Below are 24,047 nucleotides of genomic sequence, written 5' to 3'. Positions count from 1 at the left end.
TTGCATATAAAACAACCTTATTTATTAAATAAATAAATTAAAAAGTCTGTTCAAATCTGTATTTCTTATGGCTCTATATGCAGTTTTCTTTTCCACAGTTATTTGAAATGAAAACTTGTTCTACAGGTAAACAGGCAAAAATAATGTCTTCATTAGAAATTTCAAATGTCCTGTAATAGCAAGAGGAAAAAATGGAAAAAAATTAAACATGCAAACTCCACACTGAAAGGCCACTGCCCCAGGTTCGAACTGCTGGACAGGAAATCTAAAACAAAAATAAATCTAAACACCTGTTCAAACTGAAGAAAGAGGAAGTAAAAACCTTTGAAATGCACAAGAAATCCAGTTGTTTAAAAAATAATCAGGAAGTAAAATCAACTGATATATTTCTGTTTTGTATCAGGTGAAGTTCACCAGCGCTGTGAAGCTGTCTGAAGGGGGCGCTGCAGGGCCGGAGTACGGCAGGGACGAGGAGGAGAATTTCTTCAAGCGGCTCGGTAAATGGAGGTCTGGCAGAAGGAATCCATCCAAGCTTCACCACACAGAAGAGAAAGATGGTAGACCTCCCCTACCCTGGGGTGCCCCTCGCCCACCCACGCTCCATCGTCCTTTGTCTTTTTCTCTCTTTCTCTCTCTCGTTCTTTCTTCCCACCTGTCTGTCCGTGTGTTGTCTCGCCTCGTGATGGTCTGTTGTCTTTTGCCAGATCCTTCGTCCACCATCATCCATGTCAGCTCTGACAAATACCTGCCCATTTCTTATTTTTCTGAATGTCATGCTGCAAAAAGACCCCAGAAAGCTCATAAAAAAACAACACAGTAATGGCACTTTAGAGACAGAGTATAGCTGATTAAAATGTAAAATGATGAACAAAATAAAAACATCCTTTATCAGTTAAAAACACACATTGGTTTCTGCTGAAACTTCATGAAACAGCATCTAAAACAGGCCAATAGAAAATGTCTAATTGAATCACAATCTCTGCTTCTGCTACTGAGTCTTCCAGCACATCACAATGAATTCTTTGATCAAATTTTTATTTTATCTCAAATTAAAAATAAGTTTGGGGTATGCTATGATTAGACATATAGACATGCTAATAGCAGGCAGCAAGGTTTAGCAACTTGCATTATTAACAATGAACATTGGCTGGCTGGATTGAGGCAGGTTACAACAGCACTTACTGTCATCATCTTAAAGAGAGCAAACCATATTTATACCAAAATGTATTCAGTTCTTCCTTTGCCGATACTCCACTTCTCCAAGTTTCATAAAATGTTTCTTGGTAGTTTATGCATACATACAGTTATTTATTGTCTACCCATCCAAGCATGAATGATTTAAGATATGTGGTAGCAAAGGTTAGATTGGCCCGGGGCTGAGCCCTGGCTCATAAACTAGTGAACATAAGTTGGTGCTGCATCACGGGCAATAAACCTTTTTCATGATATTCAGGTCTGAATAAAAACAGAATTTTTAACAATTAAATTAAGACAGCAAAACCCCTTTATGGTTATTTTTCTGCTGTGAAATACCACATATCAAGAACACACTTGCAGGTACTATTTTACCCGATCCAATAATGTGTAGGCACTCTGTGCTCACGTGCATGGCAGGTTTTTATGTGCATGTTCTGGAACTAAATAAATGGCTGATCTGTAAAACGCCAATACCTCACAGGTTAACATTAAAGTTAACATAAGGTTCTGTATCCTTAACATTAAAAATGAACCAACTTTTGTCTTTATCTGCCTACACCAGGGGTGGATCTAGAAAATTTTTGATGCGGGGCCATGAAGGGGCAGAGACAGACTGGAAAAAAGGGTAGCACATAAATTGGTAAATTTAAAAGGTCTTGATTTTAGGAAGTACTTGACTTGTTATTACAACTTACGTGGTCATTTACTATAAAAATAATTAATAATTAAAATAATAATAATTAATTTTCTGGAAGCAAACAGCCAGGGATATTTTTGCGCAATCGTCACATCTGGTGGTTTTGATGTTTACATCCACTTCAAAGAAAAGTAAACAGCTAAGACAGACAAATATTATCACTCAAGTAGGCAGTTTGCAAGATGATGTTGTATAAAAGCTGCATTGTGATCAAGAACATGGTAGTGTTGATGCAGAACATTGTATAGAACAAAATAAAAACACATTGCAAGATGCGCTCACTCCCACTTGTTGAAAATATTAACATTAGTTGAAAATATCTTATCCTAATTTTCAATGTTTCTACTGTAGCCAAATTGTTATTGTATCAAGTAGTCTGCAAATGACTTTATTGTGCTTACCCCCTCAACCTTAAATAGCAAATCCAATTCTAAGCCCCGATTCTGATGCATTTTGGTGACAATACATACATAATGTTCTAGTTGTAGTGCCAAGGCTGTCTTGCCTACAAGGCTTTTTTACACATAATTAAGAGCTATGTGGCTTTTATCGTTTCAAAGCAAATGCTTTACATGTAAGTGGAGAATGTTAAGCATCTCGTATTCACATGACTAGTGCCATCAGTGTGCTGTTTTATTAAACTTTCTGTGCTAAAACTTTGCATAAATCTCTAGCTGTAACGAAACGAAGACATTCAGTTGCATTCTAAACTCCTTTTGTTGTCTGAATGGACTCTCCAAAAGCAACTTCTTGTTGATGCCTAAAATTATTATCCTTTTTTTCTTTTTTTTTTTTTGTAACTGTGTGTTATGTTGCCAACTCTGCATTTCCCTATCCAACTATGCACGTCTTGGTCTTTCCATCGTTGAACCAGCTCCTCTCTCTTTCACTTAGCAGTGAAAATGGAGGAAAGGTGTTGTCTGACAATAATTCATATCTACGAGACCATCTTTCTGCTGCCGGGCGCATTTCTGTGCTACCTCAAGCATGAAGTTGTCCGTGCTCCCTCCGTCTCTTCTGTGGTGACGTCTGGTGGTATTTTCCAGTGCCTGAGTTTTAGTGGAGTACAAACAGAGTGGTTCAGATGCAGCTTTCTTTGCGGCTATGGTTACACTTGTCATTTCAATGTGATTTATTGGATCTAATAAAAAAAAAAAACAAAAAAAAAAAACAACACATTATCCATAATACCTCAATGTCTCATCAAGTCTGTGCCTCTTTCTTTTTTCCTCACTTGTCTCCATGTCATCACATCTGCCTCCTTGTGAGGGCTGAAAATAAAATTGAAAATTCAAGTGTAAGCTCTGCCGGTGGCTGTGTGTCATCTTTCACTCAGCATCATTTGTTGGTGGCTCTTCAGTGCTGTTTGTTACATGTATTGGATGGTGATGTTGCCTCATGCAATATCTAAGTAGAATCTTTATTGCAGTTTTACTATAATGCATCGAATACTAAAATAATCCCTTCACCTGTCCTGGTTTATCCCTTTCGGCTCCTTCCCTCGCCTTCATCTCATCCTTTAGGACCTCATGGTTTTCAGGAGCGTCTTGCAGCCAGTCAAGAGGCCATGAAGAATAAAAACGTTGTGAATTTGGGTGCCATCCGACAGGGAATGAAACGCTTCCAGTTTCTCCTCAACTGCTGCGAGCCAGGGACCATACCCGACGCCTCCATCCTTGCTGCTGCTTTAGACTTAGTACGTTTCACAACTCATGCAAACAAGATATCTTGGGCGGTTCTGTCACTTCGTATAACCCCTGACTTTACAACCTTTATTTATTTACTGCTCGGTTAGGAAGCTCCAGTTGTGGCCCGGGCCTCCCTCTTCCTTGAATGTGCCAGATTTGTCCACCGCTGTAATCGTGGCAACTGGCCAGAATGGATGAAGGGTCACCATGTAAATATCACCAAGAAAGGCCTGTCCAGGGGCCGATCACCTGTAGTGGGCAACAAAAGAAACCAGAAGCTGCAGTGGAACGCAGCCAAGCATTTCTGCCAGTGGGGAGACGTGAGTTAAACAATTCACAGAAGGTTTATCGGGACCAGTTTTAACCTTGCTTTATTAATTAGAATGATTTTTACTCAGGCAATAGGAACAAGGCTCAGTGAACTCTGCCATTCGGATAGTGAGAGTCCCGCCAACATCCTGGGGTTCATTTATGATGAAGAGACGAAGAGGAGAATGAGGAAAGAAGATGAGGAAGAGGATTATTTAGATGACAGTGAGTCTGATTTTATAAGCTTAGAAAAATATAAATTAATATTAAGATCAATTGTTGTTGGAATCTAAACTAGAGTGTGGCAAGTAACTCCACGACCACGTAAACTATCTGAGTTTATTTATTTACTTCCCGAATTAATCCATTTAAGCGCTCTTAAAAATGTCAAGTGAGTGATTAAAAATAAAGAAGTAGGGAAAAATGGGTTAAATTGTGACAAAATTTAAGTTTTTGTGTAGCTTAATTGCAACATGACTTCAAGGTTTATAGAATAATTAGGGTATTAATGTTCTAACCATGTTTTTTTTATACTCTATTCTGACCCCAAAGATACGGTCAATCCTACCAAATGTGGCTGCCCCTTTGCTCTGAAAATGGCTGCCTGCCAGCTGTTGTTGGAAATCACCACTTTCCTCCGAGAGACCTTTCCCTGCCTACCTCGACCTCGCACTGAGCCGCTGGTGGTTAGTTGTGAAATCTATTTAAGCCATAACAAGCTAAATGAAAACCGAATGCGAGCGGATAAATTAATGAATGTCATTGTGTAGGACCTGGACAGCTGCCGTCTGCGTCTGGACCCGGAGCTGGGCCGCCATCGCTACGAGAGGAAGATCAGCTTTGCAGGCATCCTCGATGACGAAGATGGCCACGACTCACTCAACAGCAGCAGCCACACTCTGAAGTCTGACACCACCTGTGATGATAAGAAGATTCAGGAAGCTCAGGGTGAGACCTGCTGTCATGCTGTCTGGATGTGCCTGGATTTGTCATTGCCAGAGATGCCAGTAACGCGTTACAAAGTAACGCGTTACAGTAATCTGACTACATATTTTAACAAAATATAATCTAACGCGTTAGGATGTCCTACAATGTAATCAAATTACCGTTACTCTTCATATTCGTCCTGCGTTACTTCGGCACTCCCCACTCCTTTCACATATGATTTGAAATCAAGCGCCGTGGACGAAAGTGTATTTATCTAACTCAACACACCTTCTCATTAACGGTGGTACAGAAATTTTATGTACTCGTAAGCATGCAGTTACCTTTCTTCGCTGAAACTTGACCTTTTTTAAATCGACAAACACAAATCATTCACTGCACATGACTTTAGAAAAAAATATGATATAGAAACTTATTACCCTGGTGCATGATGGGAGGTCCGCCTCTCCACTTCCCTCATCAGAACCTATTCCAAACCGAATTGATTTTTTTTTTAATAAGTCCGTTACTATTTCATTATTTTCTCATGTGTAAACGTAAAACATAATGCAGATTTGTCTTATGCTTTTTTTTTTTTTTTTTCGTTTTTTTTTCCCCCGTAATTTTCAAAACTTGCAAGCTGCCTCTGGAACTGAGGTGGACGTTAAAGTCCGGTTATCGGAGAACGTGACATGAACTCATGTATTTACTTATGATGGTAGGGAAGAAGCACTGAATGATTTACAAAGTTAATAAGAGACTGACTATGTTCATAGAAGGTGAAAAACAATTAAAAGTTACAAGTTGCAAAACATTGTAAAGTCACCATTCGTAACTAATGCACTTTCAGTAAAGTATATGCGAAAAAAAATCGATTGTCATTTTTTTGTTTGGGGGGTTTTAACTAATAAAGTAACTAGTAATCTAACTTAGTTACTTCTAAACCTTAGTAATCAGTAAAGTAACTAGATTACTTTTTAAAGAAGTAATCAGTAATCAGTGGTCAGATTACTTTTTCAAGTAATCTGTGGCATCACTGGTCATTGCTCAGTGTTGATTATAAAAAACCTCCCCCCACCTTCCCTACTCTCCAGCACCTGTGAGGAAGATCCGTATAGGAGGCTCCCGGCTGCTTCAGATCAAAGGGGCCCGCAGCTTCCGTGTAAAGAAGGGTGGCTCCCTGTCCTCAATCCGCCGGGCGGGGAGCCTGAAGAGCACCAAGTTGTCTCGGCAGGACTCTGAGTCTGAGAATGAAGAAGGGCTGCTGTCACAAACACAAAGCAGGGACACTGTCACTGACATTGGTAAGATGTGGATGAAACATCTTTATAGTAACAAAATCCTTTAAGTTAAACAAAAAAAAGTGCCTTTGGGTTCTATATGTGCATTTAGACTCATATTAAACACGTTTACCAATGCAGGTAGCCCCTTCAGTACCAGCGAACCAAGCATCGAACCTGAGGGCCAGAGCACAGGAGGAGCTGAGGATAACTACCACCGTAACATGTCCTGGCTGCATGTATGTCCATCCTTTAATGTTGATGGTAAAGCCAGTCCATACTTCTTCCTACAAACTTACTTCCCTCCTCTCTTTGCACAGATTATGATCCTGTTGTGCAACCAGCAGAGCTTCATCTGTACACACATAGACTTCTGCCATCCACGCTGCTACCAGCATCACGGCCGCTCCTGCGCCCGACTGGTCCGTGCTGTCAAGCTTGTCTACGGTGAGACAGTAGACAGCCTGAGAGAGGACAGCGCCTCTGGTAACATCGGAGCACGTGCAAAGAGAAACAAAGAGGTGCTTTTTGACAAGCTATCAGCCCTGCTTTTGAATCGAGAGGATGTGTAAATTTTTACTAAACAGTCTCTTTGCCTTCAGTGTTCAGACAAGTCCTGCCTGAGGACTCCGTCCATGAAGAGAAGACCCACTGACTCCAACACAGAAGGGAAGAAGGACACAGGAATGCTAAAGTATATCCGTAACCAGGCGAGTTGGCTTTTAAGGATCAGAGTTATCTTAAATATGACAAATCCTTTTATTGTTTCTTCTGTTCCATTTATAAAAGAGGAAAATATAAAGTTCATTAAACCTTAAATACAATTTCTAAGTCTGGGTGCATTGGGGCAGTTGCAGCAATCAATCCCAGGGACTAAATGTCGCAAGCAGGCCAGATGACCCAGCTTTCCACCTGCACTTAAATGCACCATCTAAGCACGAAGCTGTGAGGCTGTGAAGAGTCTCAAAACCTCTTGAGCACTTGATGTAAATGCAGTTTTGTTTGCGTACCAGGCAATTCATGCACACGTATTTAACGATTTTGCTTATATTTTGTGTGTGTGTGTGTGTAATTTCTAGATATGTGTGTATGTGCATGGATTAATATATATAATTTCATTTCTATCCTTGGTTTTACACTGTGGCCCATCAGCATTACAGTTTCAGGGATAAAACCAAAGCTTCTTTATTTATTTTTGTGTTTTTTTGTGTGTCTCTATTAGGTAATGAGCTTGTCCCCAGCTCCTCTTTCTCTGCTGATCAAGGCTGCTCCCATCCTCACTGATGACATGTATGGAGACATCCAACCTGCAGCCTGGGAGCTTCTGCTTAGTGTGGATGAACATATGGCAGCTGCAGCTGGTGAGTAGGCCATGAAGTGGTGCATCAGTGGTCTGTGGCTCATCTCTGTAGATTTTACCCTTTAGTTTATTTAAAAAAAAAATAATTGCCCTCCAATGTAACTGACCTTTCTTTTTCTATTCTTTTTTCTTTCCTCTGATTTATTCTTTTGCCTTCAACCACGTTTTACCTTTTTCTTCCCCTACGTGTTTTCATCTTTCTTTTTTCATGTCTTCCTTTCACTTGTTATCACTCTCTCTTCATTTCTCCTCTACACTGACCTCTCTGAACCCCTCCAGCTGCCATGTTCCTTCTATGTGCGGTAAAGGTCCCTGACGCGGTGACCGAGATGATGATGGCGGAGTTCCAGCACCAGGAGGCCTGCCAGCGTATCAACTCCATCCTGAAGTTTTACACCCTGTGGCGTTTCCGCTACCAGGTTTGGCCTCGCATGGAGGAAGGAGCCCAGCAGATCTTTAAGGTACAGATGTATGCCGCTGCCATGTTTCTATCTTTCTAGCTTTTTAAGAAGATTTTCTCTTTATATTTGCTCATAGTTGGCCTCAGTATTTAATTATAGAACATATTTTCCCCACATAATTCAAGCTATTTGAACTGATTTGTGCTTTATTTATCTTTTTCCTCCAGATCCCTCCACCCAGCATCAACTTCACTCTGCCATCTCCAATACTGGGCATGCCTTGTGTCCCAATATTCGACCCTCCCTGGGTGCCCCAGAACACAGGCAGCGTTCAGGATCCAATCAGTGAAGATCAGTCTGTAAGTCTGAGCTTCTGCTTAAACAGGTTGCCTTAACATGAATATTGTAAAATTACTTTTGTAGACACATCCAAAAACATCTTTTTTAAGAGTTTTCAGAATAACCAGATTTTTAAAAAAAATTAATAAAGATATTTAATCTTTGATTTGATGCATTTTTTTCCCATTTTTTATTTACTTTTTAAAGGTTTGGTCATTAAAAGTTGAAAAAAAAAAAACAGATTTATGGGGTTTCTTCCTTTATTTTTTCTCCATTTTTTTGTTCAAAGCATAACTATTAAGATATGTTTTCTACCTTCTGATGACAACCTGCGAGCACATGTTCTACAATTTATCTATCAACTGTCTTTGTTTTTAGTACGCCACATTAATTCAGTCAGTCCATGCCATAGTAAGTTGGTATTTCTGTCCGGATGTTTGTGCTGATGCATCTTGTTACCTTAGATCCCAAGCGAAAGGAGGGGAAAATATCTTTTCTAGAGTGTTTTCTGGTAGTTTCATGGGTCATGTGGGTTAAGGTGCATCTTGATCAGAGATAATCACCACATTTTAAAGTCTTTCAGCACTTGCTTTGGTTGCAAGGAGATAAATAACAGCATGCATCGGGCATACAGAGCTGTTGTGTGTTGTGCTGTTGATGCATGGTCATTAGATGAGAATGACTTTGCTGTGAATGTTTTCCATATCATGGGTTGAGCCTATTTATGTGTATGGGCATTGTGCGAATGCTGTGAGGCATTTACTGTACACAAGATACAGTAAATTCTCCAAATTCCAGTCTGAGTATATGAGTATGAGTATATGTGTCACAATTTGTCATGATTGATCCTTTTCAATACTTGAACAATGTTCTTCATGCTGCTCAGGATGGTTTTGGAGCATGAGACCAAAGCGCTGGAGGAGAGTTACTGTATTAACGTGTTGTCCAGTCATTTTGCATTTCAAAATGCTCCACAGACCTAGCCTAGAATAACTCCTCACACACATCACTGAGGGATTAAAACTCATTCTGAATCCTCGCCATGTCTACACCTGCTGTTCTGCCTCTGCTTTTTGATCTCACCCCACCTCCACAACACACACTCCTCCTCCTCCTTCCAGAAATCTTTCTCCGCTCGGGCGGTGTCGCGTTCCCACCAGCGAGCCGAGCACATCCTGAAGAACCTGCAGCAGGAGGAGGAGAAGCGGCGCCTGGGCCGTGAGGCCAGCATCATTACAGCCATCCCCGTAGCTCAGGAGGCCTGCTATGAGCCCACGTGCAGCCCACCGCCTGAGCAGGAGGAAGAAGGTGGCGCTACCAGGCACACAAGCACAAAAATACAGAGTAGGCGATCTGCTGATGGTTCAATACCCTGATGGCATGTTGTTTCTGACATTGATCCTGCCAGCAGAAGAAGTGGTGAACCTGGCGTCACGCCGTCTGTCTGTCAGCCCATCCTGCGCCTCCAGTAACTCCCACAGGAACTACTCTTTCCGCCGCGGATCTGTGTGGTCTGTTCGCTCATTGGCCAGTGCAGAAGGTAGGACAACTGTACAATGTTTGCTTGTTTTTACTTTTTATTACAGTATAATAAAATATCCTTAATTGTCCACATAGGGAAATTCTTACCCACCAGAGATATTACACAACCCATGTGGCCATAAAAGATTAAATTATTTAAAGTTGTGATAAAAATTGGGACAAATAGATTTTTAAAATGTTTAAGTCTGCTTTTCTTAACTCTATACCTTCTACTAGAAAGTAATAACTCATTAATACAAATCATGTGTGATGAATCAGACAAAACTCTCCATAGTGTCATCATAGTAAACTGTACAATATGCATCTTTCTTGAACTTATTTTTTTTTCTTTAAAGATGACGAGAACACAACAGAACACACTCCTACTCTCCACATGCTACAGCCGCCTCAAGCAGTCTTCCCAGCATGCATCTGTGCTGCTGTCCTACCTATAGTGCACCTCATGGAAGACGGGGATGTTCGAGAGGATGGCGTAGCTGGTAAAATCAGTTTGTGTTACATTTTAATATTTAATCAGACCAGTACTGTTCCACACTCCACAAAAATGTGTGTATGGGGAAAATATTTCCTTCAATGTTTTTGCAGTAAGTGCTGTCGCCCAGCAAATCCTCTGGAACTGCTTAATTGAAGATCCAGCCCTTGTTCTCCGCCACTTCCTAGAAAAACTGACAGTGAGCAACAGACAGGTGTGCAAACATATAAAGAGCGCACACACACACACACACACACTTTCAAATGGGAGAAATTTTATCCAAATGAATCTCCGTGAAATTAAAGTTCCCCCCGCTTCAGTCTCAGAAATGTAACAAATGAGATGACTCGTGTTTTGCCAGGATGAACTTATCTACATGCTGAGGAAGCTGCTGCTCAACATCGGAGATCTGCCGGCCCAGACGTCTCATATCCTCTTTAACTACCTGGTGAGACAACAGATAAATCTCATTACCTTCATCTGAATCTTTAATCTTCTCAGAGTACTTTCACTAAAGCATGACTTTCCTCCATGATTTTATCTCTTCTAGGTGGGGCTGATCATGTACTTTGTGCGCACTCCATGTGAGTGGGGTATGGACGCCATCTCAGCCACGCTCACCTTCCTGTGGGAGGTGGTTGGCTATGTAGAGGGACTCTTCTTCAAGGACCTGAAGCAGACCATGAAGAAGGAGCAGTGTGAGGTCAAACTGCTGGTCACTGCTTCCATGCCAGGTGAACCTCCTGATGCCCAAACAAAGTATTAAAAAAACCTGACTCCACTTCAAGCTGTCTGAAATATCTTCAAATATTTTCTTGTTGTGTTGATGCAGGAACAAAAACACTGGTGGTACATGGTCAGAACGAGTGTGACATCCCCACACAGCTACCAGTTCATGAAGATACTCAGTTTGAAGCTCTGCTGAAGGTAAAAGACTCATTTTGACTAAACATTTCAACCAGTTCTATGAAGGTTATGAGGATTTTCCTAAAAGACAGTTTAGTTTTTCTCTGGTTGCATTCACACCACCGATACAAATGCTGTAAACAAGATGGGTCCACCACTTTTTTTGCACAAAAGTGGTTTGCAAAGAGTCAAACCGCTAACCTTCCAGTTACTGGATCACCTGCTCCACTGCCTGAGCCACTGATGCGTCCAGCTGTACTGTGCACTGCCACACTAAGATATTATAATAGAAATACCTTATTTAAAAATACACAAAAACATCTATGGAAACAAATCGAATGCTGGTTTATTTAGCTTTGGACACAAATATTTCCTCACAGCTTTGGCTTGTGAAGGGTTAATTAGCTAACTTTAAATGCTATATGACTCATGTCTGCACAGAGCATTGAAGAATTCAAAGTGTGATAAGATTCTTGCCTTGAATGAGGATGGGTGTTTACATTTTCTGCTGAATTTTTAGCTGTTTTGCATTATTTAATCTACTGATTCTGAGAGATAAGCTTAGCAGCAAATCACAGGTTGTAGATTTGACAGCTTCAGCATGGACTCCTGGTGAGGTGTCCAGCTTTGCCAAAGAGGTGAAAACTTATTTCTTCTGACCCAGCTAACTAAATGTATTTCATTTTACTTGGAAGTCTAACCAGGTTATAACTCTTGCTTTACATTTGTGATGTTTAAGTTAACAAAAGAATAAGACTGTAAGTAAACTTGCGTTTAAAATAAACAGAGATTCATATTTGCTCTTTCTCCAACCAGGAATGCCTTGAATTCTTCAACATTCCTGAGGCCAGGTCGGCACATTACTTCCTAATGGACAAAAGATGGAACCTCATCCATTATTCTAAGGTAGAACTGGTGGTTTGAAGGATTTTTGTTTTATTTTTTTATCCAATATTGTACGTCCATTACAGCCAAAAAGAACTACGTGTCTTATTTCTAGGTTTAGTTCTAGAGAGGTTATGTACTCATATCTGAATCATGATGGACGATAAAGCATATAGAAATCTAATGGATGAAAGACACTGGACTTATATTTTTAACATGTTTCAAATGCACTTTTCCTTTAGACTTATGTAAGAGATATCTACCCCTTCAGGAGGTCAGTCTCCCCGCAGCTCAACCTGGTCCACATGCTGCCTGAGAAAGGACAAGAGCTCATCCAGAAACAGGTAGCGCTTAAAAAGTGACACCAAATTACTCTCCTTAGATGATCCCATCAGAGAAGCTGCTTAAGCCTCCCATCTTTGCTTCCAAAGGTGTTCTCCCGCAAGCTAGAGGAGGTTGGTCGGGTCCTCTTCCTCATCTCCCTCACGCAACGCATGCCAGCTGTGCACAAGCAGTCCCACGTCTCCCTGCTACAGGAAGACCTGCTCCGTCTGCCCTCCTTCCCACGAACCGCCATTGACGCAGAGTTCTCCCTGTTTAACGAGCCGCAAGGTGAGTCCAACCGTGTCCATCAGATGGTTCACGAAAACATCATTGCAGTTAAAAATTTTGCGTTGCCACACACAAATACCCCCCTCTTCTTTGCAGGCAAGGAGCTGTTTGGTTTGGACACCCTCCACAAGGTGCTGTGGATCAAGCTGCTGGAGGAAATGTTTCTGGGCATGCCCAGTGAGTACCCATGGGGTGACGAGATGATGCTATTCCTCAACGTCTTTAACGGAGCTCTGCTGCTACACCCAGAGGACAGCGCCCTACTCAAGCAGTACACTGCCACCGCCATCAACACTGCTGTTCACTTTAACCACCTTTTCTCCTTGAGTGGTTACCAGTGGATTCTGCCCACCATGCTCCAGGTACAGATAATGTGTTGACTCTACAAACTGATCAAACAAGCTTTCTTTTTATTTCTTTTATTTTATTTCTTTAAATACCACTGTTCAATTCCACTGATGTCACCCTCTCTGTGACAGGTCTATGCCGACTATGAGAGCAACCCTTTACTGAGACAGGGCATCGAGTTCTGCTGCCGACAGTTCTACATCCTCCACCGAAAACCCTTCATCCTGCAGCTGTTTGCCAGTGTGGCGCCACTGCTAGAGTTCACTGTAAGATTTCAATGCAAACACACATGTTTAAACAAATCTCCCATCAATAAAAGATTAACTGGATCTATCTGTTTCTACTGCCAAACCCAGACCAGCACCAGCACTGGTTTGTCTAAAGGAGTGTCAGCTCAGTGTCTTTTTGACCTGCTGGTCTCTCTGGAGGGTGAAACGCAGGATGCTCTGGATGCTCTGGAGCTGGTCAAGGCTGAGAAACCCCTTCGCTCTCTGGGTAAACACTTATTGATTGCTGTCAAAACGGCTGTAGGAAAGGTCAAATCAGAAAGTGCAGAGGCATCAAGTTGTCTTGACATTCGCTTAAGATGGCCAGAAACTCAGACTGTTGCCAGATTTAATCAGTGTTAACCATGGTCCGCTGTCGCCTTGTGTTCAGTCAAATATGCCCTTAAATCACAACGTAATAACGGAACTTTCATCTTTTCATGAAATATGCTGCAGCAGATTGTATGAACAGAACTAAACTGACAGCCATCATTTTTCTCCTAACAGATTTTTGTTATGGCAATGAAGACTTGGCCTTTTCTATCAGTGAGGCCATAAAGTTAGGTGTCACTGTGGTTGCCTATGCCCCTGAATCCTTTAGGAGGTAAAGTAAAACACCAAGTCTTCTTCCGCTCTCCTTCTGTTTGTAACTTTTCAATAACCTTTGTTAGCTTCACTGCACTGGCTGTCTGTTCTTTTTATGGTTCATTTTGAATTTTGTTTTAAAGGAATACATTAAATAGTCTTGCCCTGTCCTACCTCTCTGAGCTGTTGCATGTCCACTCCGGTCACTCAGGTCAGCTGACCAGCTGCTCTTGAGTATACCAAGGATGCAACATAAGCTCAATGGGGATGGATCCTTTGCACTAGAAGCTTCTTGTTTGTGGAACTCGCTGCCACTGTATATTAGACAGGCCTCCTCACTGTCCATTTGCTTAAACCTTTGGCCTTTGATTCAGCATGAAATTTTATCTATCTATCTATCTGTCTGTCTGTCTGTCTGTCTGTCTGTCTGTCTTAGTCTTATTTTAAAGTGTTTTATTATGTTAATAAATTTATTTTATGTCTTTTGAATGTTTTATTTATTCTTACTGTTCAGTACTTTGGTCAGTACCTAATGTTTTAAAAGTGCTTTATAAATAAAGTTGGCTGGGCTAGGCATTGTTGACTTGATTAATTCTCTGCATGCGTCTCTTCAGTCTCCAAATGCTGATGGTGTTGGAAGCCTTGGTTCCCTGCCACTTACAGAAGCTCAAGAGTAACACCGTTACAATGGAGTCTGCTTCAGCTGCCAGAGATGAGATCGCCGCCATTGCTGCCCTCGCCACATCTCTGCAGGCTCTCCTCTACAGCTCTGAGGCCCTCACAAGGTAGTGCAAAATAAGTCTTTTCTTTTTAAGTTGGCTTCAGTTTATATTATTTTATCCACACCTCCTCAACAGGCCCATGACAGCCCCCCAGATGTCCCGCTGTGATCAAGGCCATAAGGGTGGCACTACAGCCAATCACGCCATGTCAGGAGGAGTCAACACCAGGTCAGAGATTATTTAGATCACTGTTTCAGTTCTTTTAGTCTAAAAGGCCGAGCTAAAGGAGTTTTTGCATTTAAAGAGACAACCTCCACCTGCTGGAGGAAGGTCAAGGCATGCCAAGGGAGGAGCTGGACGAACGCATTGCCAGGGAGGAATTCCGCCGGCCACGGGAATCCCTGTTAAACATCTGCACAGAGTTTTACAAACACTGCGGTCCAAGACTCAAAATCCTGCAGAATGTTGCTGGCGAGCCACGGGTCACAGCTCTGGAGCTGCTGGATGTTAAATCTCACATGAGGTGATGAGTTTTCTTGAGATTTACTGATAATTCTTAAAACATTTTGGTGGAAGAAAGCAATCGTCTAAGCAAGGAAAGATTGTGACTCCTCAGTGTTCTCACTCACGGAAAAACGAAATAGAATCAGATTGTCCTTCATTCAGTAGTTGCTCTGAATATGTCTGTCTCTCCAAAGGCTGGCGGAAATAGCTCACGCTCTGCTCAAGTTGGCACCCTACGACACCCTGACCATGGAGAGCCGCGGCTTGCGGCGCTACATCATGGAGATGTTGCCTATCACGGATTGGTCGTCGGAGGCTGTCCGGCCCGCCCTCATCCTCATCCTCAAGAGGCTAGACCGCATGTTCAACAAAATCCACAAGATGCCTACGCTCAGGTGCGCTCGCCCACAGGCACTATGCACCAGGTCTGTTGAATACGATCCTTTTTTCCCTCTGTGATGGTGTCGTGCTGTGCCAGTGCCGTGGTGTGTACAGTAGATAGACGGCTTCTTGGCACTGTTGCACTGCCTTTGTGGGTGCTGTACCGTAAGTGCTGCTTCATTGTGTTTCTGTCTGGGGTGTGTGGTGGTGTGTTTACTAACAGTGGACCACTGGCAGTGTTCTCTCTAAGCTGGGGATGTCCAGTCTTGTGCCATAGAACAAAATTGCTTGTGAATTTTGCAGACTCCAAACACTCCAGCGAACTAAGTTGTGGTCAGTTACACCGAAATAGCTGAGAGATGCGAGAGGTTCTCTGAGTATTTTCTAAGTTTAAAAACAAGTTCATGTGTTATATGCTCAGAAATTATTCAAGAAGAATTTAAACTTTGAATTGAAGAAACAACCGTCACTTCAGTTCCCTTAAGTCTCAAACTATCTGTGCTTCAGACGAGCTTCTACGTGCAGATAGAAAAAAAGATTGGAAGCCTATAACTTCTTCTTTATGACAGATCCTTTATTGTTTCTTCTCATGTAAGTACACATTCTGGTGATTTTACAGCATCATTACTTGATGCTATTAATGTAAACAAACCACAACTGTCTTAATTCCTTGAACAACTCCGCTCTTCCTCCAGGCAAATTATTTACTAAAACATTAGCTAAAGTTAAAATTAGCCCAACTCAGGTGTTTTTTTCAGCTTCTTGCTTAGCAACGACAATCTTAACAAGTAAAACAAGAAAGCAGCTTTGGCTTTTATCATCCTATGAGCTTTAATTTACCCACAACATAACACAAGCTAACAGAAAAGGACCCTAATTAACTGAAGTAAAGTGATTTACAAACATTTAACCAGGTAATCACTTAAAACTTAGGCATGCTTTGACTCTTTTTGAGCATAGTGTAAGATTATAAAGCTCTTTTGTTCATATAAAAAACTTATAATGATGTGTACATTTATTTTTAAGTATGCTTAAGCCTCTATATAACAGGTATTTTTAAGTATCCTGTTCCAAAGCTTTGATGGCTGGCTGCCTCTTTTTCTATGTCTTATAATGAATAAAGTCATTAACAGGGCCATAAATCATGGGGGCAGTTAAATTTCTTTAAAAGAAAACCCAATAAAAAATGCTTCTGTTACAGAAGACAAGACACAGCTGGCTCAGAGGGAACACCGGCCTCCGGTGTGGATTTACACCAGGAATCTGGTGCTGGCTATTTGTGAGCTTTGCAGTTTTTGGTGTCAGTGTGTTTTTATACTAAATCCATAAAGGTGATCACTTTGTAAGGTAAGGGTGTCCAAAATTTGGTCCTTGAGAGCTGCTGTAATGCAGGTTTTCAATGTTTTTCTGCTCCAACGTGACTCAAATTAATGAGTCATTGTGTAGAGCTTCATAGGCTGTTGGATCCATTTAATTTGAGTCAGTTGTCTGGAGGAGAATTACATTGAAAACCTACAGGATTGTGGCACTCGAGGACCGGAGCTGAACACTCCTGATGTAGGGAGTAACTCATTCAGCGGTAAGTCAGCATAAGATTCTTTTTTTTTTAACATATTAAATAACGAAAATGAGTCATTTTAAAGAAGGATGCACACTGGTGTGTGTTCGCGTAGTTAACATTACCTCATGTAATGTGAATGTGGCATCTTTTTGTTTTTTTTTTAACTCGTGTGCTTTTCTTTGTTTTCGGGTGATATTGGTTGTGCGTTTTCCAGGAGACAGGTCGAGTGGGAGGCAGCCAGTAACCTGATCGAGGGAATCTGCTTGACCCTCCAGCGTCAGCCGATCATTTCATTTCTGCCACATCTTCGCTCACTCATCAACGTTTGCGTAAATCTGGTATGAAAGCACACGGATGCAGTAGAAAGCACCCAAATGACTCATTCTGGAGCATTTCTTTTTACATTTATTCCTGTGTCATCAGGTGATGGGTGTTGTCGGTCCCTCCAGCGTGGCAGATGGGCTGCCCCTTCTCCACCTCAGCCCCTACCTCTCTCCTCCACTTCCATTCAGCACAGCAGTGGTTCGGCTGGTAGCCCTGCAGATCCAGGTGCAGCATGTCTCTGCTAAACCTAAACATCCAATTGTACACAAGCTGACCCACATACTTTGTCTTTCTTTTGCCTTTCCTCTCTCTCAGGCCTTGAAGGATGATTTTCCTCTCAGCCACGTGATCTCACCATTCACCAATCAGGAAAGGCGAGAGGGGATGCTGCTCAACCTTCTTATTCCTTTTGTTCTGACAGTGGGGTCGGGAAGTAAAGGCAAGCATCATCGGTTTGGTCAGCTTTTTTCTGGCATCCATCGTCTTGTATTTTAATACGTGTACTTTCCTGTTACAGACAGCCCCCATCTCGAGCAACCAGAAATCTTCCTCCTCCTGCAGACTGTCATTAATATCCTGCTCCCTCCTCGGATCATCTCCACCTCCCGCACCAAGAACTTCATGCTGGACGCCTCTCCGGCTCATTGCTCCACACCTGGTGACGCAGGGAAGGATATACGAAGAGAGGGATTAGCAGAGTCCACCAGCCAAGCAGCTTATTTAGGTATGACTGAGAGGTGGCACTGTTTTTAAGATTTGTCTACTTTCTGCCAGTTTGGCTTCTTATCCTGTTCTCTATGCAGCTCTTAAGGTGGTGTTGGTTTGCTTTGAGCGCTCTCTGGGAAACCAGTGGTACCGGCTGAGCCTGCAGGTGAAGGAGATGGCTCTGAGGAAAGTGGGTGGCTTGGCCTTCTGGGATTTTATTGACTTCATTGTCCGAACTCGTATCCCTATTTTTGTTCTGCTGAGACCCTTCATACAGTGCAAGGTAATGAGTCAGGACTGCCATTTTCACTTGGTCTTATATCTTTTGTGTTAACGTTTCTAACAGGATTTTATTGTTTTCCAGCTGCTGACCCAGCCAGCCGACTCCCAGGAGGAAATTACCGCACGCCACCACATCGCTGATCAGCTGGAGCGACGTTTCATCCCAAGACCTCTCTGCAAGAGCTCCCTGTTTGCAGAGTTCAACAATGAACTCAAGATCCTGAAAGAGGCTGTGCACAGCGGCTCCGGTCAGATATTTAAATTAGTTTTTATCTACTAATTCCCATATTTGATGCAAAACTCAGAAATCTCTCTTTATCCCTTTTGTTTCTGCTTCCCTTACCCCTTCCAACAGCATACCAGGGGAAGACTTCTATCAGCACAGTGGGCACCTCCACATCAGCCTATCGCCTCAGTTTGGCCACAATGTCACGCTCCAACACAGGCACCGGCACAGTTTGGGAGCAGGACAGCCAACCATCTCGCCAGCCCTCGCAGGACACACTCAGCCGCACCGATGAGGATGATGAAGAGAGTCAGAAATGCGTCTTTTTAGCTACTCTTCTTTCACTTTGAGAATTAAACGTAAACTAAACTTTCTCCACTTATCTCACCCTAGACGACTCCATGAGCATCCCCAGCATTGTGAGCGAGCATGAGGCCTTCCTGCCCAGAGTGATGTCACAACGGCGTTTTTCCAGCCACGCCACCGGCTCAGCCGCCTCACAGCCCGAGGTCCCCCGCACCACCATGCTGCCCAGCCAGAGGTAACAACCCCACAAACAAAGGGACACTGTAAACAAACAATTTGCTCTGCTGTTACAAGTAACAGTTTCAGCTATTAGATCTTCACCAACTCATTATTAAAATCTTACTCCCTCAGTTTCATTTCAGCAAAGATAAGCTGTTAGGTTAAGTATATGTTTAATGAAACGCAGGGTAGATGCTGGTATAGGGGCAGAATTCTGGATATTATTGTTCCAACAGCTTCCAGTTCATGGATGTACCTTTGTGTTTCCTGGGTTGACCTCTATAAAGTGGCCACATCTATAATCCACTAACCAAATATTGTTAGAATCCATTTGAATTTTATCAAATGAACCCTTTATGATAGCAATTCAGTCCCTTTTACTAACAGGAAGTGGTTAAAGGATTTATAATTATTGTCTGAATGCATTGAAATTTCCTTCAGTGACTGTAGTTGTGCAAGAGACCACTTTTTTCCTAAATCGTTCTCGTTAGGGCTTTGATGAAAACCATGATGATTTTCTACTCTGATATTAGCTTTTTCATGTAGCATGTGGAACTGATATTTTCAAAAAGATCAACCAGTCATATCCCACAGCCACAGTCATATTTTTGTGTATATGTCTGTCGATTTATAATCTTTACTCTGCTGAACATCATTTCGAATTAGCCAACACTGTTTCTTGGTAAGAACACGAGAAAATCTGTTCCAGCTTTGGTTTATTGTGGTAAACACAAACACCTCCACTTTCCACCTGAATAAGCACGAGGCTCAGGGTGGTGATGGATCTCAACTACACTACTTAAACTCCCATTCTCCCCCTTCCCTCCGCCCCCCCTTTTTACAGTGAACCCAATGTGCTAGATGAGTTCCAGGGCCTTCTGCAGGAGGGTAACCTCTCTAGGTACAGTGGCCCTCTATGTGTGTGTCCCGTTGGTGCATTCTTGCATCTGTCCGCCACTGGGAGGGGCATCGCTTCCGGACGGCCTCCTCTATTGGCCGTCAATCACTCATCCACATCCAGTCAAATCGCCTCGGCCCTGTCACACCTCTATCCCCACCCTCACTTTCCTGTCTCTTACCTCTTTCTGTGTGGGTCCAGTGTGGCTTGTCTCTGTCCCCTAATCCCACCTTCCCTTCTTTATGAGCTCCACACTGACTCATCTTCTCAGCTCATCTGCTGTGCTATCCTAACCCGACCCCTCTTCCCTATAAAAGACTTGAGGGCCCCACCAGACCCAGGGGTTAGGGAGCTCTGCCTCCATTTATTTTATTAGCTGTGGGTCTTTATATTTGATGTGCCATCACCAAAGTCAGCCTCTCTCCCATTGGTGCCATGGTGTCTCATACTGTTTGTGTCTATCAGGCTTCAAGCTGATCAAATTGGGCGTCCTGTTGTGGATACCAATCTGTTGGGGCAAGGGGGAACTGGGGTGGCAACCATAAATCAATTTATCCTTTTCTTTTAAAATTAAATCAGATTTAGCTTATTTCCTTGGTTGGATGACAAAATATTTCAATATAAATGTATGACAGGCATGAAAAAAAGAAAGTTTGTTTTGTCAGCGTTGCTGCTCCAGCCCTACTGTCTCCTGTTGTGTTTTCAGTGTTTAAATCATGGCAGCACTATTATCTGCTCTGTTGTCTTGTAGCATACAGTGTGAGTTGTGTAGTGACTGAGTAGTATAGAAGTGACATTATGTTGTAATCCAAGTTGGGTTGAGTAGTAACCGACGTTGGGAAGCAGTGTCCTCAAAGTCTCTTCATGCTGATGTATATGTGTGTGCATGTGTGTGTGAATGCAAATGTATGTATGCTATCTAAAAACCAGGGTTGCCAGCGTCCAGAGTGAACCGGGCCAGCAGAACCTCCTGATCCAGCCTCCTTTAGGAAGAAAGCGAGGACTCAGACAGGTATGAAGGTCTACTCTGTTTTTTCATGCATACATCTGCACTCAAAACATTGTTTTGCTCTAATACCGGTGGTTAGTTATCCAAAGCTTATGGCTTTTCTTCTTTAGTGGGACATAAACATATTAATAGAAGAATTTTTAAGAATGTTCTTTTACAAAAGTAACTAAAAAGTTACTTTGACAGTAACACATTACTTTTTGGTGTAAGTAATCAACTGAGTTACTTTTTGAATTAAGTAACTAACTATTTTTTTTTTTCAGTAACTAGCACAACAATGCGGGTGATGGGAATGATCTCCACTACCTAGATGTAATTAAATTTGGGTTCAGTACTGACAGAAGTGGAGATGCAGAATTTAATTTCTCTTTAGAAATCAGTGTTTGTCTTCTTGTATTCAATTCAAAAGATTCTGTGGAAACTTACAGATTTGGAGGAGACATTTTACAGAAAATTAGCATTTTTCAATGCTTTAGATTGTATGCGTCAGTGTTAACTTAAAAACTTAGGAAAACTTAAAGAAAATACTTTATTGAGCAACGTAGATAAAAAGATCATAAAACATTACATCTAATATTAATAATTAGTTTTTATCTCAGTCTAACTTCAGCTTAAAAAGACGCTGTACCTTAGAAATGGGAACTCATTTTACTGGCTAATAATACTTTACCAATACGGTATTTATTTTATTTACCAAAAAAAAAAAAAAAAAAAAAAAAAAATGAATTTTAATGTTTCTTTATTTTTTTCTTCAAGAAAAATTTGACATTTTTAAACTGCTTCTGTTCCCCATTAGTAGTTCACACAGAGGAGACTCATGTTGGTGTGTTGCTGGCGTTGCAGCAACAGTTCACTTCCTTTGCACTCACACACATACCCACACACTCAGCATTCAGTACCAGTACAAGTTCTTCTCCCCGAGTTTGTCCAAACCAGCTGAGCTTAAATGTGTAGCTTGTACAAAACTTGTACGAATAGTAAAAAAGTTTAAAATATGTTTGTAATTTGAACCAGGCTTTGTTGTGGTTGGAGACCAACTGTGTGTCTCCCCTGCAAACTTGAATTCATCATCACTGGTTTAATTCTCAACTGATTAATTGCTAAATTAATCAGTATTAATCTACATCAAATGAATTATTTGATGCAGGATAATTCAAATCCTAATATATTAATTAATATATGCTTTATCATGCTTTATAGCTAAGCTTTATTATTAGGTATGATTATATGACTTGAAAATTAAACTGCAGGGAAAACAAAGGCAATGAATGCTTTGAAAGCTGCTTATATACAGTATGAAAGTCTTAAGTTGTTTAATGTAAATCTAGTAGTTATTGGATTCAGATCAGCCAGTTTCAGTTTTCAGATGACATTTGAAAATTATTTTTGGGACAAAAAAGCTTTTATACACATGTACATTCACTGTTTAGACAGAAATACATAATAAAAATATATATTATAATCGTAACCTGATGCCATTTAATTGCTGCTCGCCTGCAGTTGCGTCGTCCCCTGCTGTCCATTCCGAAGAATGAACCACGCGGTCGTTCTGGAGCGAGACTCTCTACAACACGCAGGAACATCCAACCCAAGAACAAACCACTGGGTAACAGCTCAAATATTCTCATTTGTGTGTGTGTTGTGGGGGTTTCTGTTTGTGTATACACAACATTGACTTGATTGTACATTTTGACTGTGTGCTGACTGCTGACCCATCCTCCCCATCCTCCCCATCCACCACATCTGTCTTGTTCCAATACTGTTTGTTGTACCACTTGTCACCAGACTGACTCTTGTCAATCTGTTCTGTCTCATGCCTTATGTTTCGAAATAAAGAAACTTTATTGGACTGTGAAGGTGAGACACATCCGTTAACCCTTCCTCTCCACCCTGCAATGGCCTGCCCCCTCTTGTCTGCAACCTCACCCGATAGGGCGCTCTGCATGTCTGTCTTGCTTTCCCTCCCAGTCCCCGCCTCTTCCCTCCTTTCCCGCCCCTGCCTCCACTCTCTTTACTGGTGCTGATGTGTGTTAGCAAGTCACTAGCTGGCGCTGTTGTCTCCGTTTTGACCACGTGCGCATGCATGTGTGCCCACAGCGCATGGAGATCAAAAGAGGTCAGTCACCTTTACAGAGAATCAAGGCCAGCAGGCGCCGGCGGGGGCCAGCAAGCCTCCCACTCCCAGCACCGTTGATCCTCCAGCTGAGAGCAGGAGGTCTAGTCCTGCTCCTTCTAAGTCCCCCACACTGGAAGTGCCCCCCGCCAGCTCAGCCACAGTCACCGCTGACCTGCATGGCCCTGCAAACACACAGGTAGGACCAGCAGAGGCGGGGATCAGCTGAAGGAGTCTCCAGGTTTAGAAGCTGCTTGATCAGTGAAAAACTACGTAAGCCATTTATTTTAATTTCACATGCTGTCTATTACAGCTATGAAATATGCAGCCAAACCATGAGAAAATTTAAGATTAGTGATTATCTTTGAATATCAAGTTTTTACTTGATTTGCATTATTGGTCTGGAAACTAGGTGGTCAGCTATTTAATTTAGCTGGGCCATTTAATTGGACTTCTGTCCTTGTCCCAGTATAAATGGCCCCCCTGTCAGCTTATTGGTACTGGATTTTTTTCAGTGAAATTTCATCATGGATCAAAGTACTAAAACACTTAAACTGGTGCCAAATTAGTACCATGTCAGGTTTATTGAGCTCTGCAGTTTTATGTAGGTCATACATATTTATTTTTTTTTGATAAATTAGATGCATGCTATCCTACAAGGTCACCTTTTTTGTTGTTTTGCCGGCTGCTTCTTTTTCTTCTTTACCTCTTCACTTTTTCTTTCTTATATCCCTTAAGGATTAACAAGCTTTTTTCTTTTTTATACAGTTTTTTTTTTTTTTTACCAGTTTCTTTGTTACTTCTGGGTCAAAAATCTTGAATGCTGAGCATTCCCAGTGTGCCTCATCCAGCTCAAATCCAACTGAAGGTTAATATGCAGGAGAAATTTAACTCTCAGCTACATTATCTGGATGTTGTTCATCCACCTTTTGTAAAACTAAACTTTTAAAATATATATAAACATGCTTTCAAGTTTCAAACTGATT

At 41.8% G+C, this 24,047-nt stretch overlaps 1 protein-coding gene across 1 annotated transcript in view; it reads left to right on the top strand.

The window, feature by feature from the left end:
• LOC121635187 (protein unc-80 homolog) overlaps positions 1 to 24,047 on the top strand; it is a 51,427-nt gene that overhangs the window by 25,358 nt on the left and 2,022 nt on the right. Inside the window, exons 21-63 of the mRNA XM_041978271.1 lie at positions 404 to 497; positions 3,418 to 3,590; positions 3,690 to 3,902; positions 3,981 to 4,116; positions 4,444 to 4,577; positions 4,662 to 4,839; positions 5,910 to 6,119; positions 6,237 to 6,334; positions 6,416 to 6,616; positions 6,698 to 6,805; positions 7,318 to 7,456; positions 7,735 to 7,916; positions 8,084 to 8,215; positions 9,317 to 9,503; positions 9,604 to 9,735; positions 10,073 to 10,216; positions 10,323 to 10,423; positions 10,571 to 10,657; positions 10,760 to 10,943; positions 11,042 to 11,136; positions 11,932 to 12,021; positions 12,243 to 12,344; positions 12,432 to 12,612; positions 12,709 to 12,974; positions 13,092 to 13,226; positions 13,317 to 13,455; positions 13,734 to 13,830; positions 14,426 to 14,596; positions 14,669 to 14,761; positions 14,838 to 15,056; positions 15,232 to 15,432; positions 17,194 to 17,317; positions 17,403 to 17,528; positions 17,619 to 17,742; positions 17,821 to 18,027; positions 18,107 to 18,291; positions 18,373 to 18,538; positions 18,646 to 18,825; positions 18,910 to 19,057; positions 19,886 to 19,942; positions 20,870 to 20,951; positions 22,449 to 22,554; positions 23,046 to 23,287. Of these exons, the coding sequence (XP_041834205.1) occupies positions 404 to 497; positions 3,418 to 3,590; positions 3,690 to 3,902; positions 3,981 to 4,116; positions 4,444 to 4,577; positions 4,662 to 4,839; positions 5,910 to 6,119; positions 6,237 to 6,334; positions 6,416 to 6,616; positions 6,698 to 6,805; positions 7,318 to 7,456; positions 7,735 to 7,916; positions 8,084 to 8,215; positions 9,317 to 9,503; positions 9,604 to 9,735; positions 10,073 to 10,216; positions 10,323 to 10,423; positions 10,571 to 10,657; positions 10,760 to 10,943; positions 11,042 to 11,136; positions 11,932 to 12,021; positions 12,243 to 12,344; positions 12,432 to 12,612; positions 12,709 to 12,974; positions 13,092 to 13,226; positions 13,317 to 13,455; positions 13,734 to 13,830; positions 14,426 to 14,596; positions 14,669 to 14,761; positions 14,838 to 15,056; positions 15,232 to 15,432; positions 17,194 to 17,317; positions 17,403 to 17,528; positions 17,619 to 17,742; positions 17,821 to 18,027; positions 18,107 to 18,291; positions 18,373 to 18,538; positions 18,646 to 18,825; positions 18,910 to 19,057; positions 19,886 to 19,942; positions 20,870 to 20,951; positions 22,449 to 22,554; positions 23,046 to 23,287 (6,369 nt within the window). The remainder of the gene's footprint in view (positions 1 to 403; positions 498 to 3,417; positions 3,591 to 3,689; positions 3,903 to 3,980; positions 4,117 to 4,443; positions 4,578 to 4,661; positions 4,840 to 5,909; positions 6,120 to 6,236; positions 6,335 to 6,415; positions 6,617 to 6,697; positions 6,806 to 7,317; positions 7,457 to 7,734; positions 7,917 to 8,083; positions 8,216 to 9,316; positions 9,504 to 9,603; positions 9,736 to 10,072; positions 10,217 to 10,322; positions 10,424 to 10,570; positions 10,658 to 10,759; positions 10,944 to 11,041; positions 11,137 to 11,931; positions 12,022 to 12,242; positions 12,345 to 12,431; positions 12,613 to 12,708; positions 12,975 to 13,091; positions 13,227 to 13,316; positions 13,456 to 13,733; positions 13,831 to 14,425; positions 14,597 to 14,668; positions 14,762 to 14,837; positions 15,057 to 15,231; positions 15,433 to 17,193; positions 17,318 to 17,402; positions 17,529 to 17,618; positions 17,743 to 17,820; positions 18,028 to 18,106; positions 18,292 to 18,372; positions 18,539 to 18,645; positions 18,826 to 18,909; positions 19,058 to 19,885; positions 19,943 to 20,869; positions 20,952 to 22,448; positions 22,555 to 23,045; positions 23,288 to 24,047) is intronic.

Source organism: Melanotaenia boesemani, chromosome 24 (assembly GCF_017639745.1).
Source record: "Melanotaenia boesemani isolate fMelBoe1 chromosome 24, fMelBoe1.pri, whole genome shotgun sequence".
Lineage (NCBI taxonomy): Eukaryota > Metazoa > Chordata > Actinopteri > Atheriniformes > Melanotaeniidae > Melanotaenia > Melanotaenia boesemani.
The sequence above is the reverse complement of the archived record's forward strand: the minus strand, read 5'-3'. Positions and strand labels throughout refer to the sequence as shown.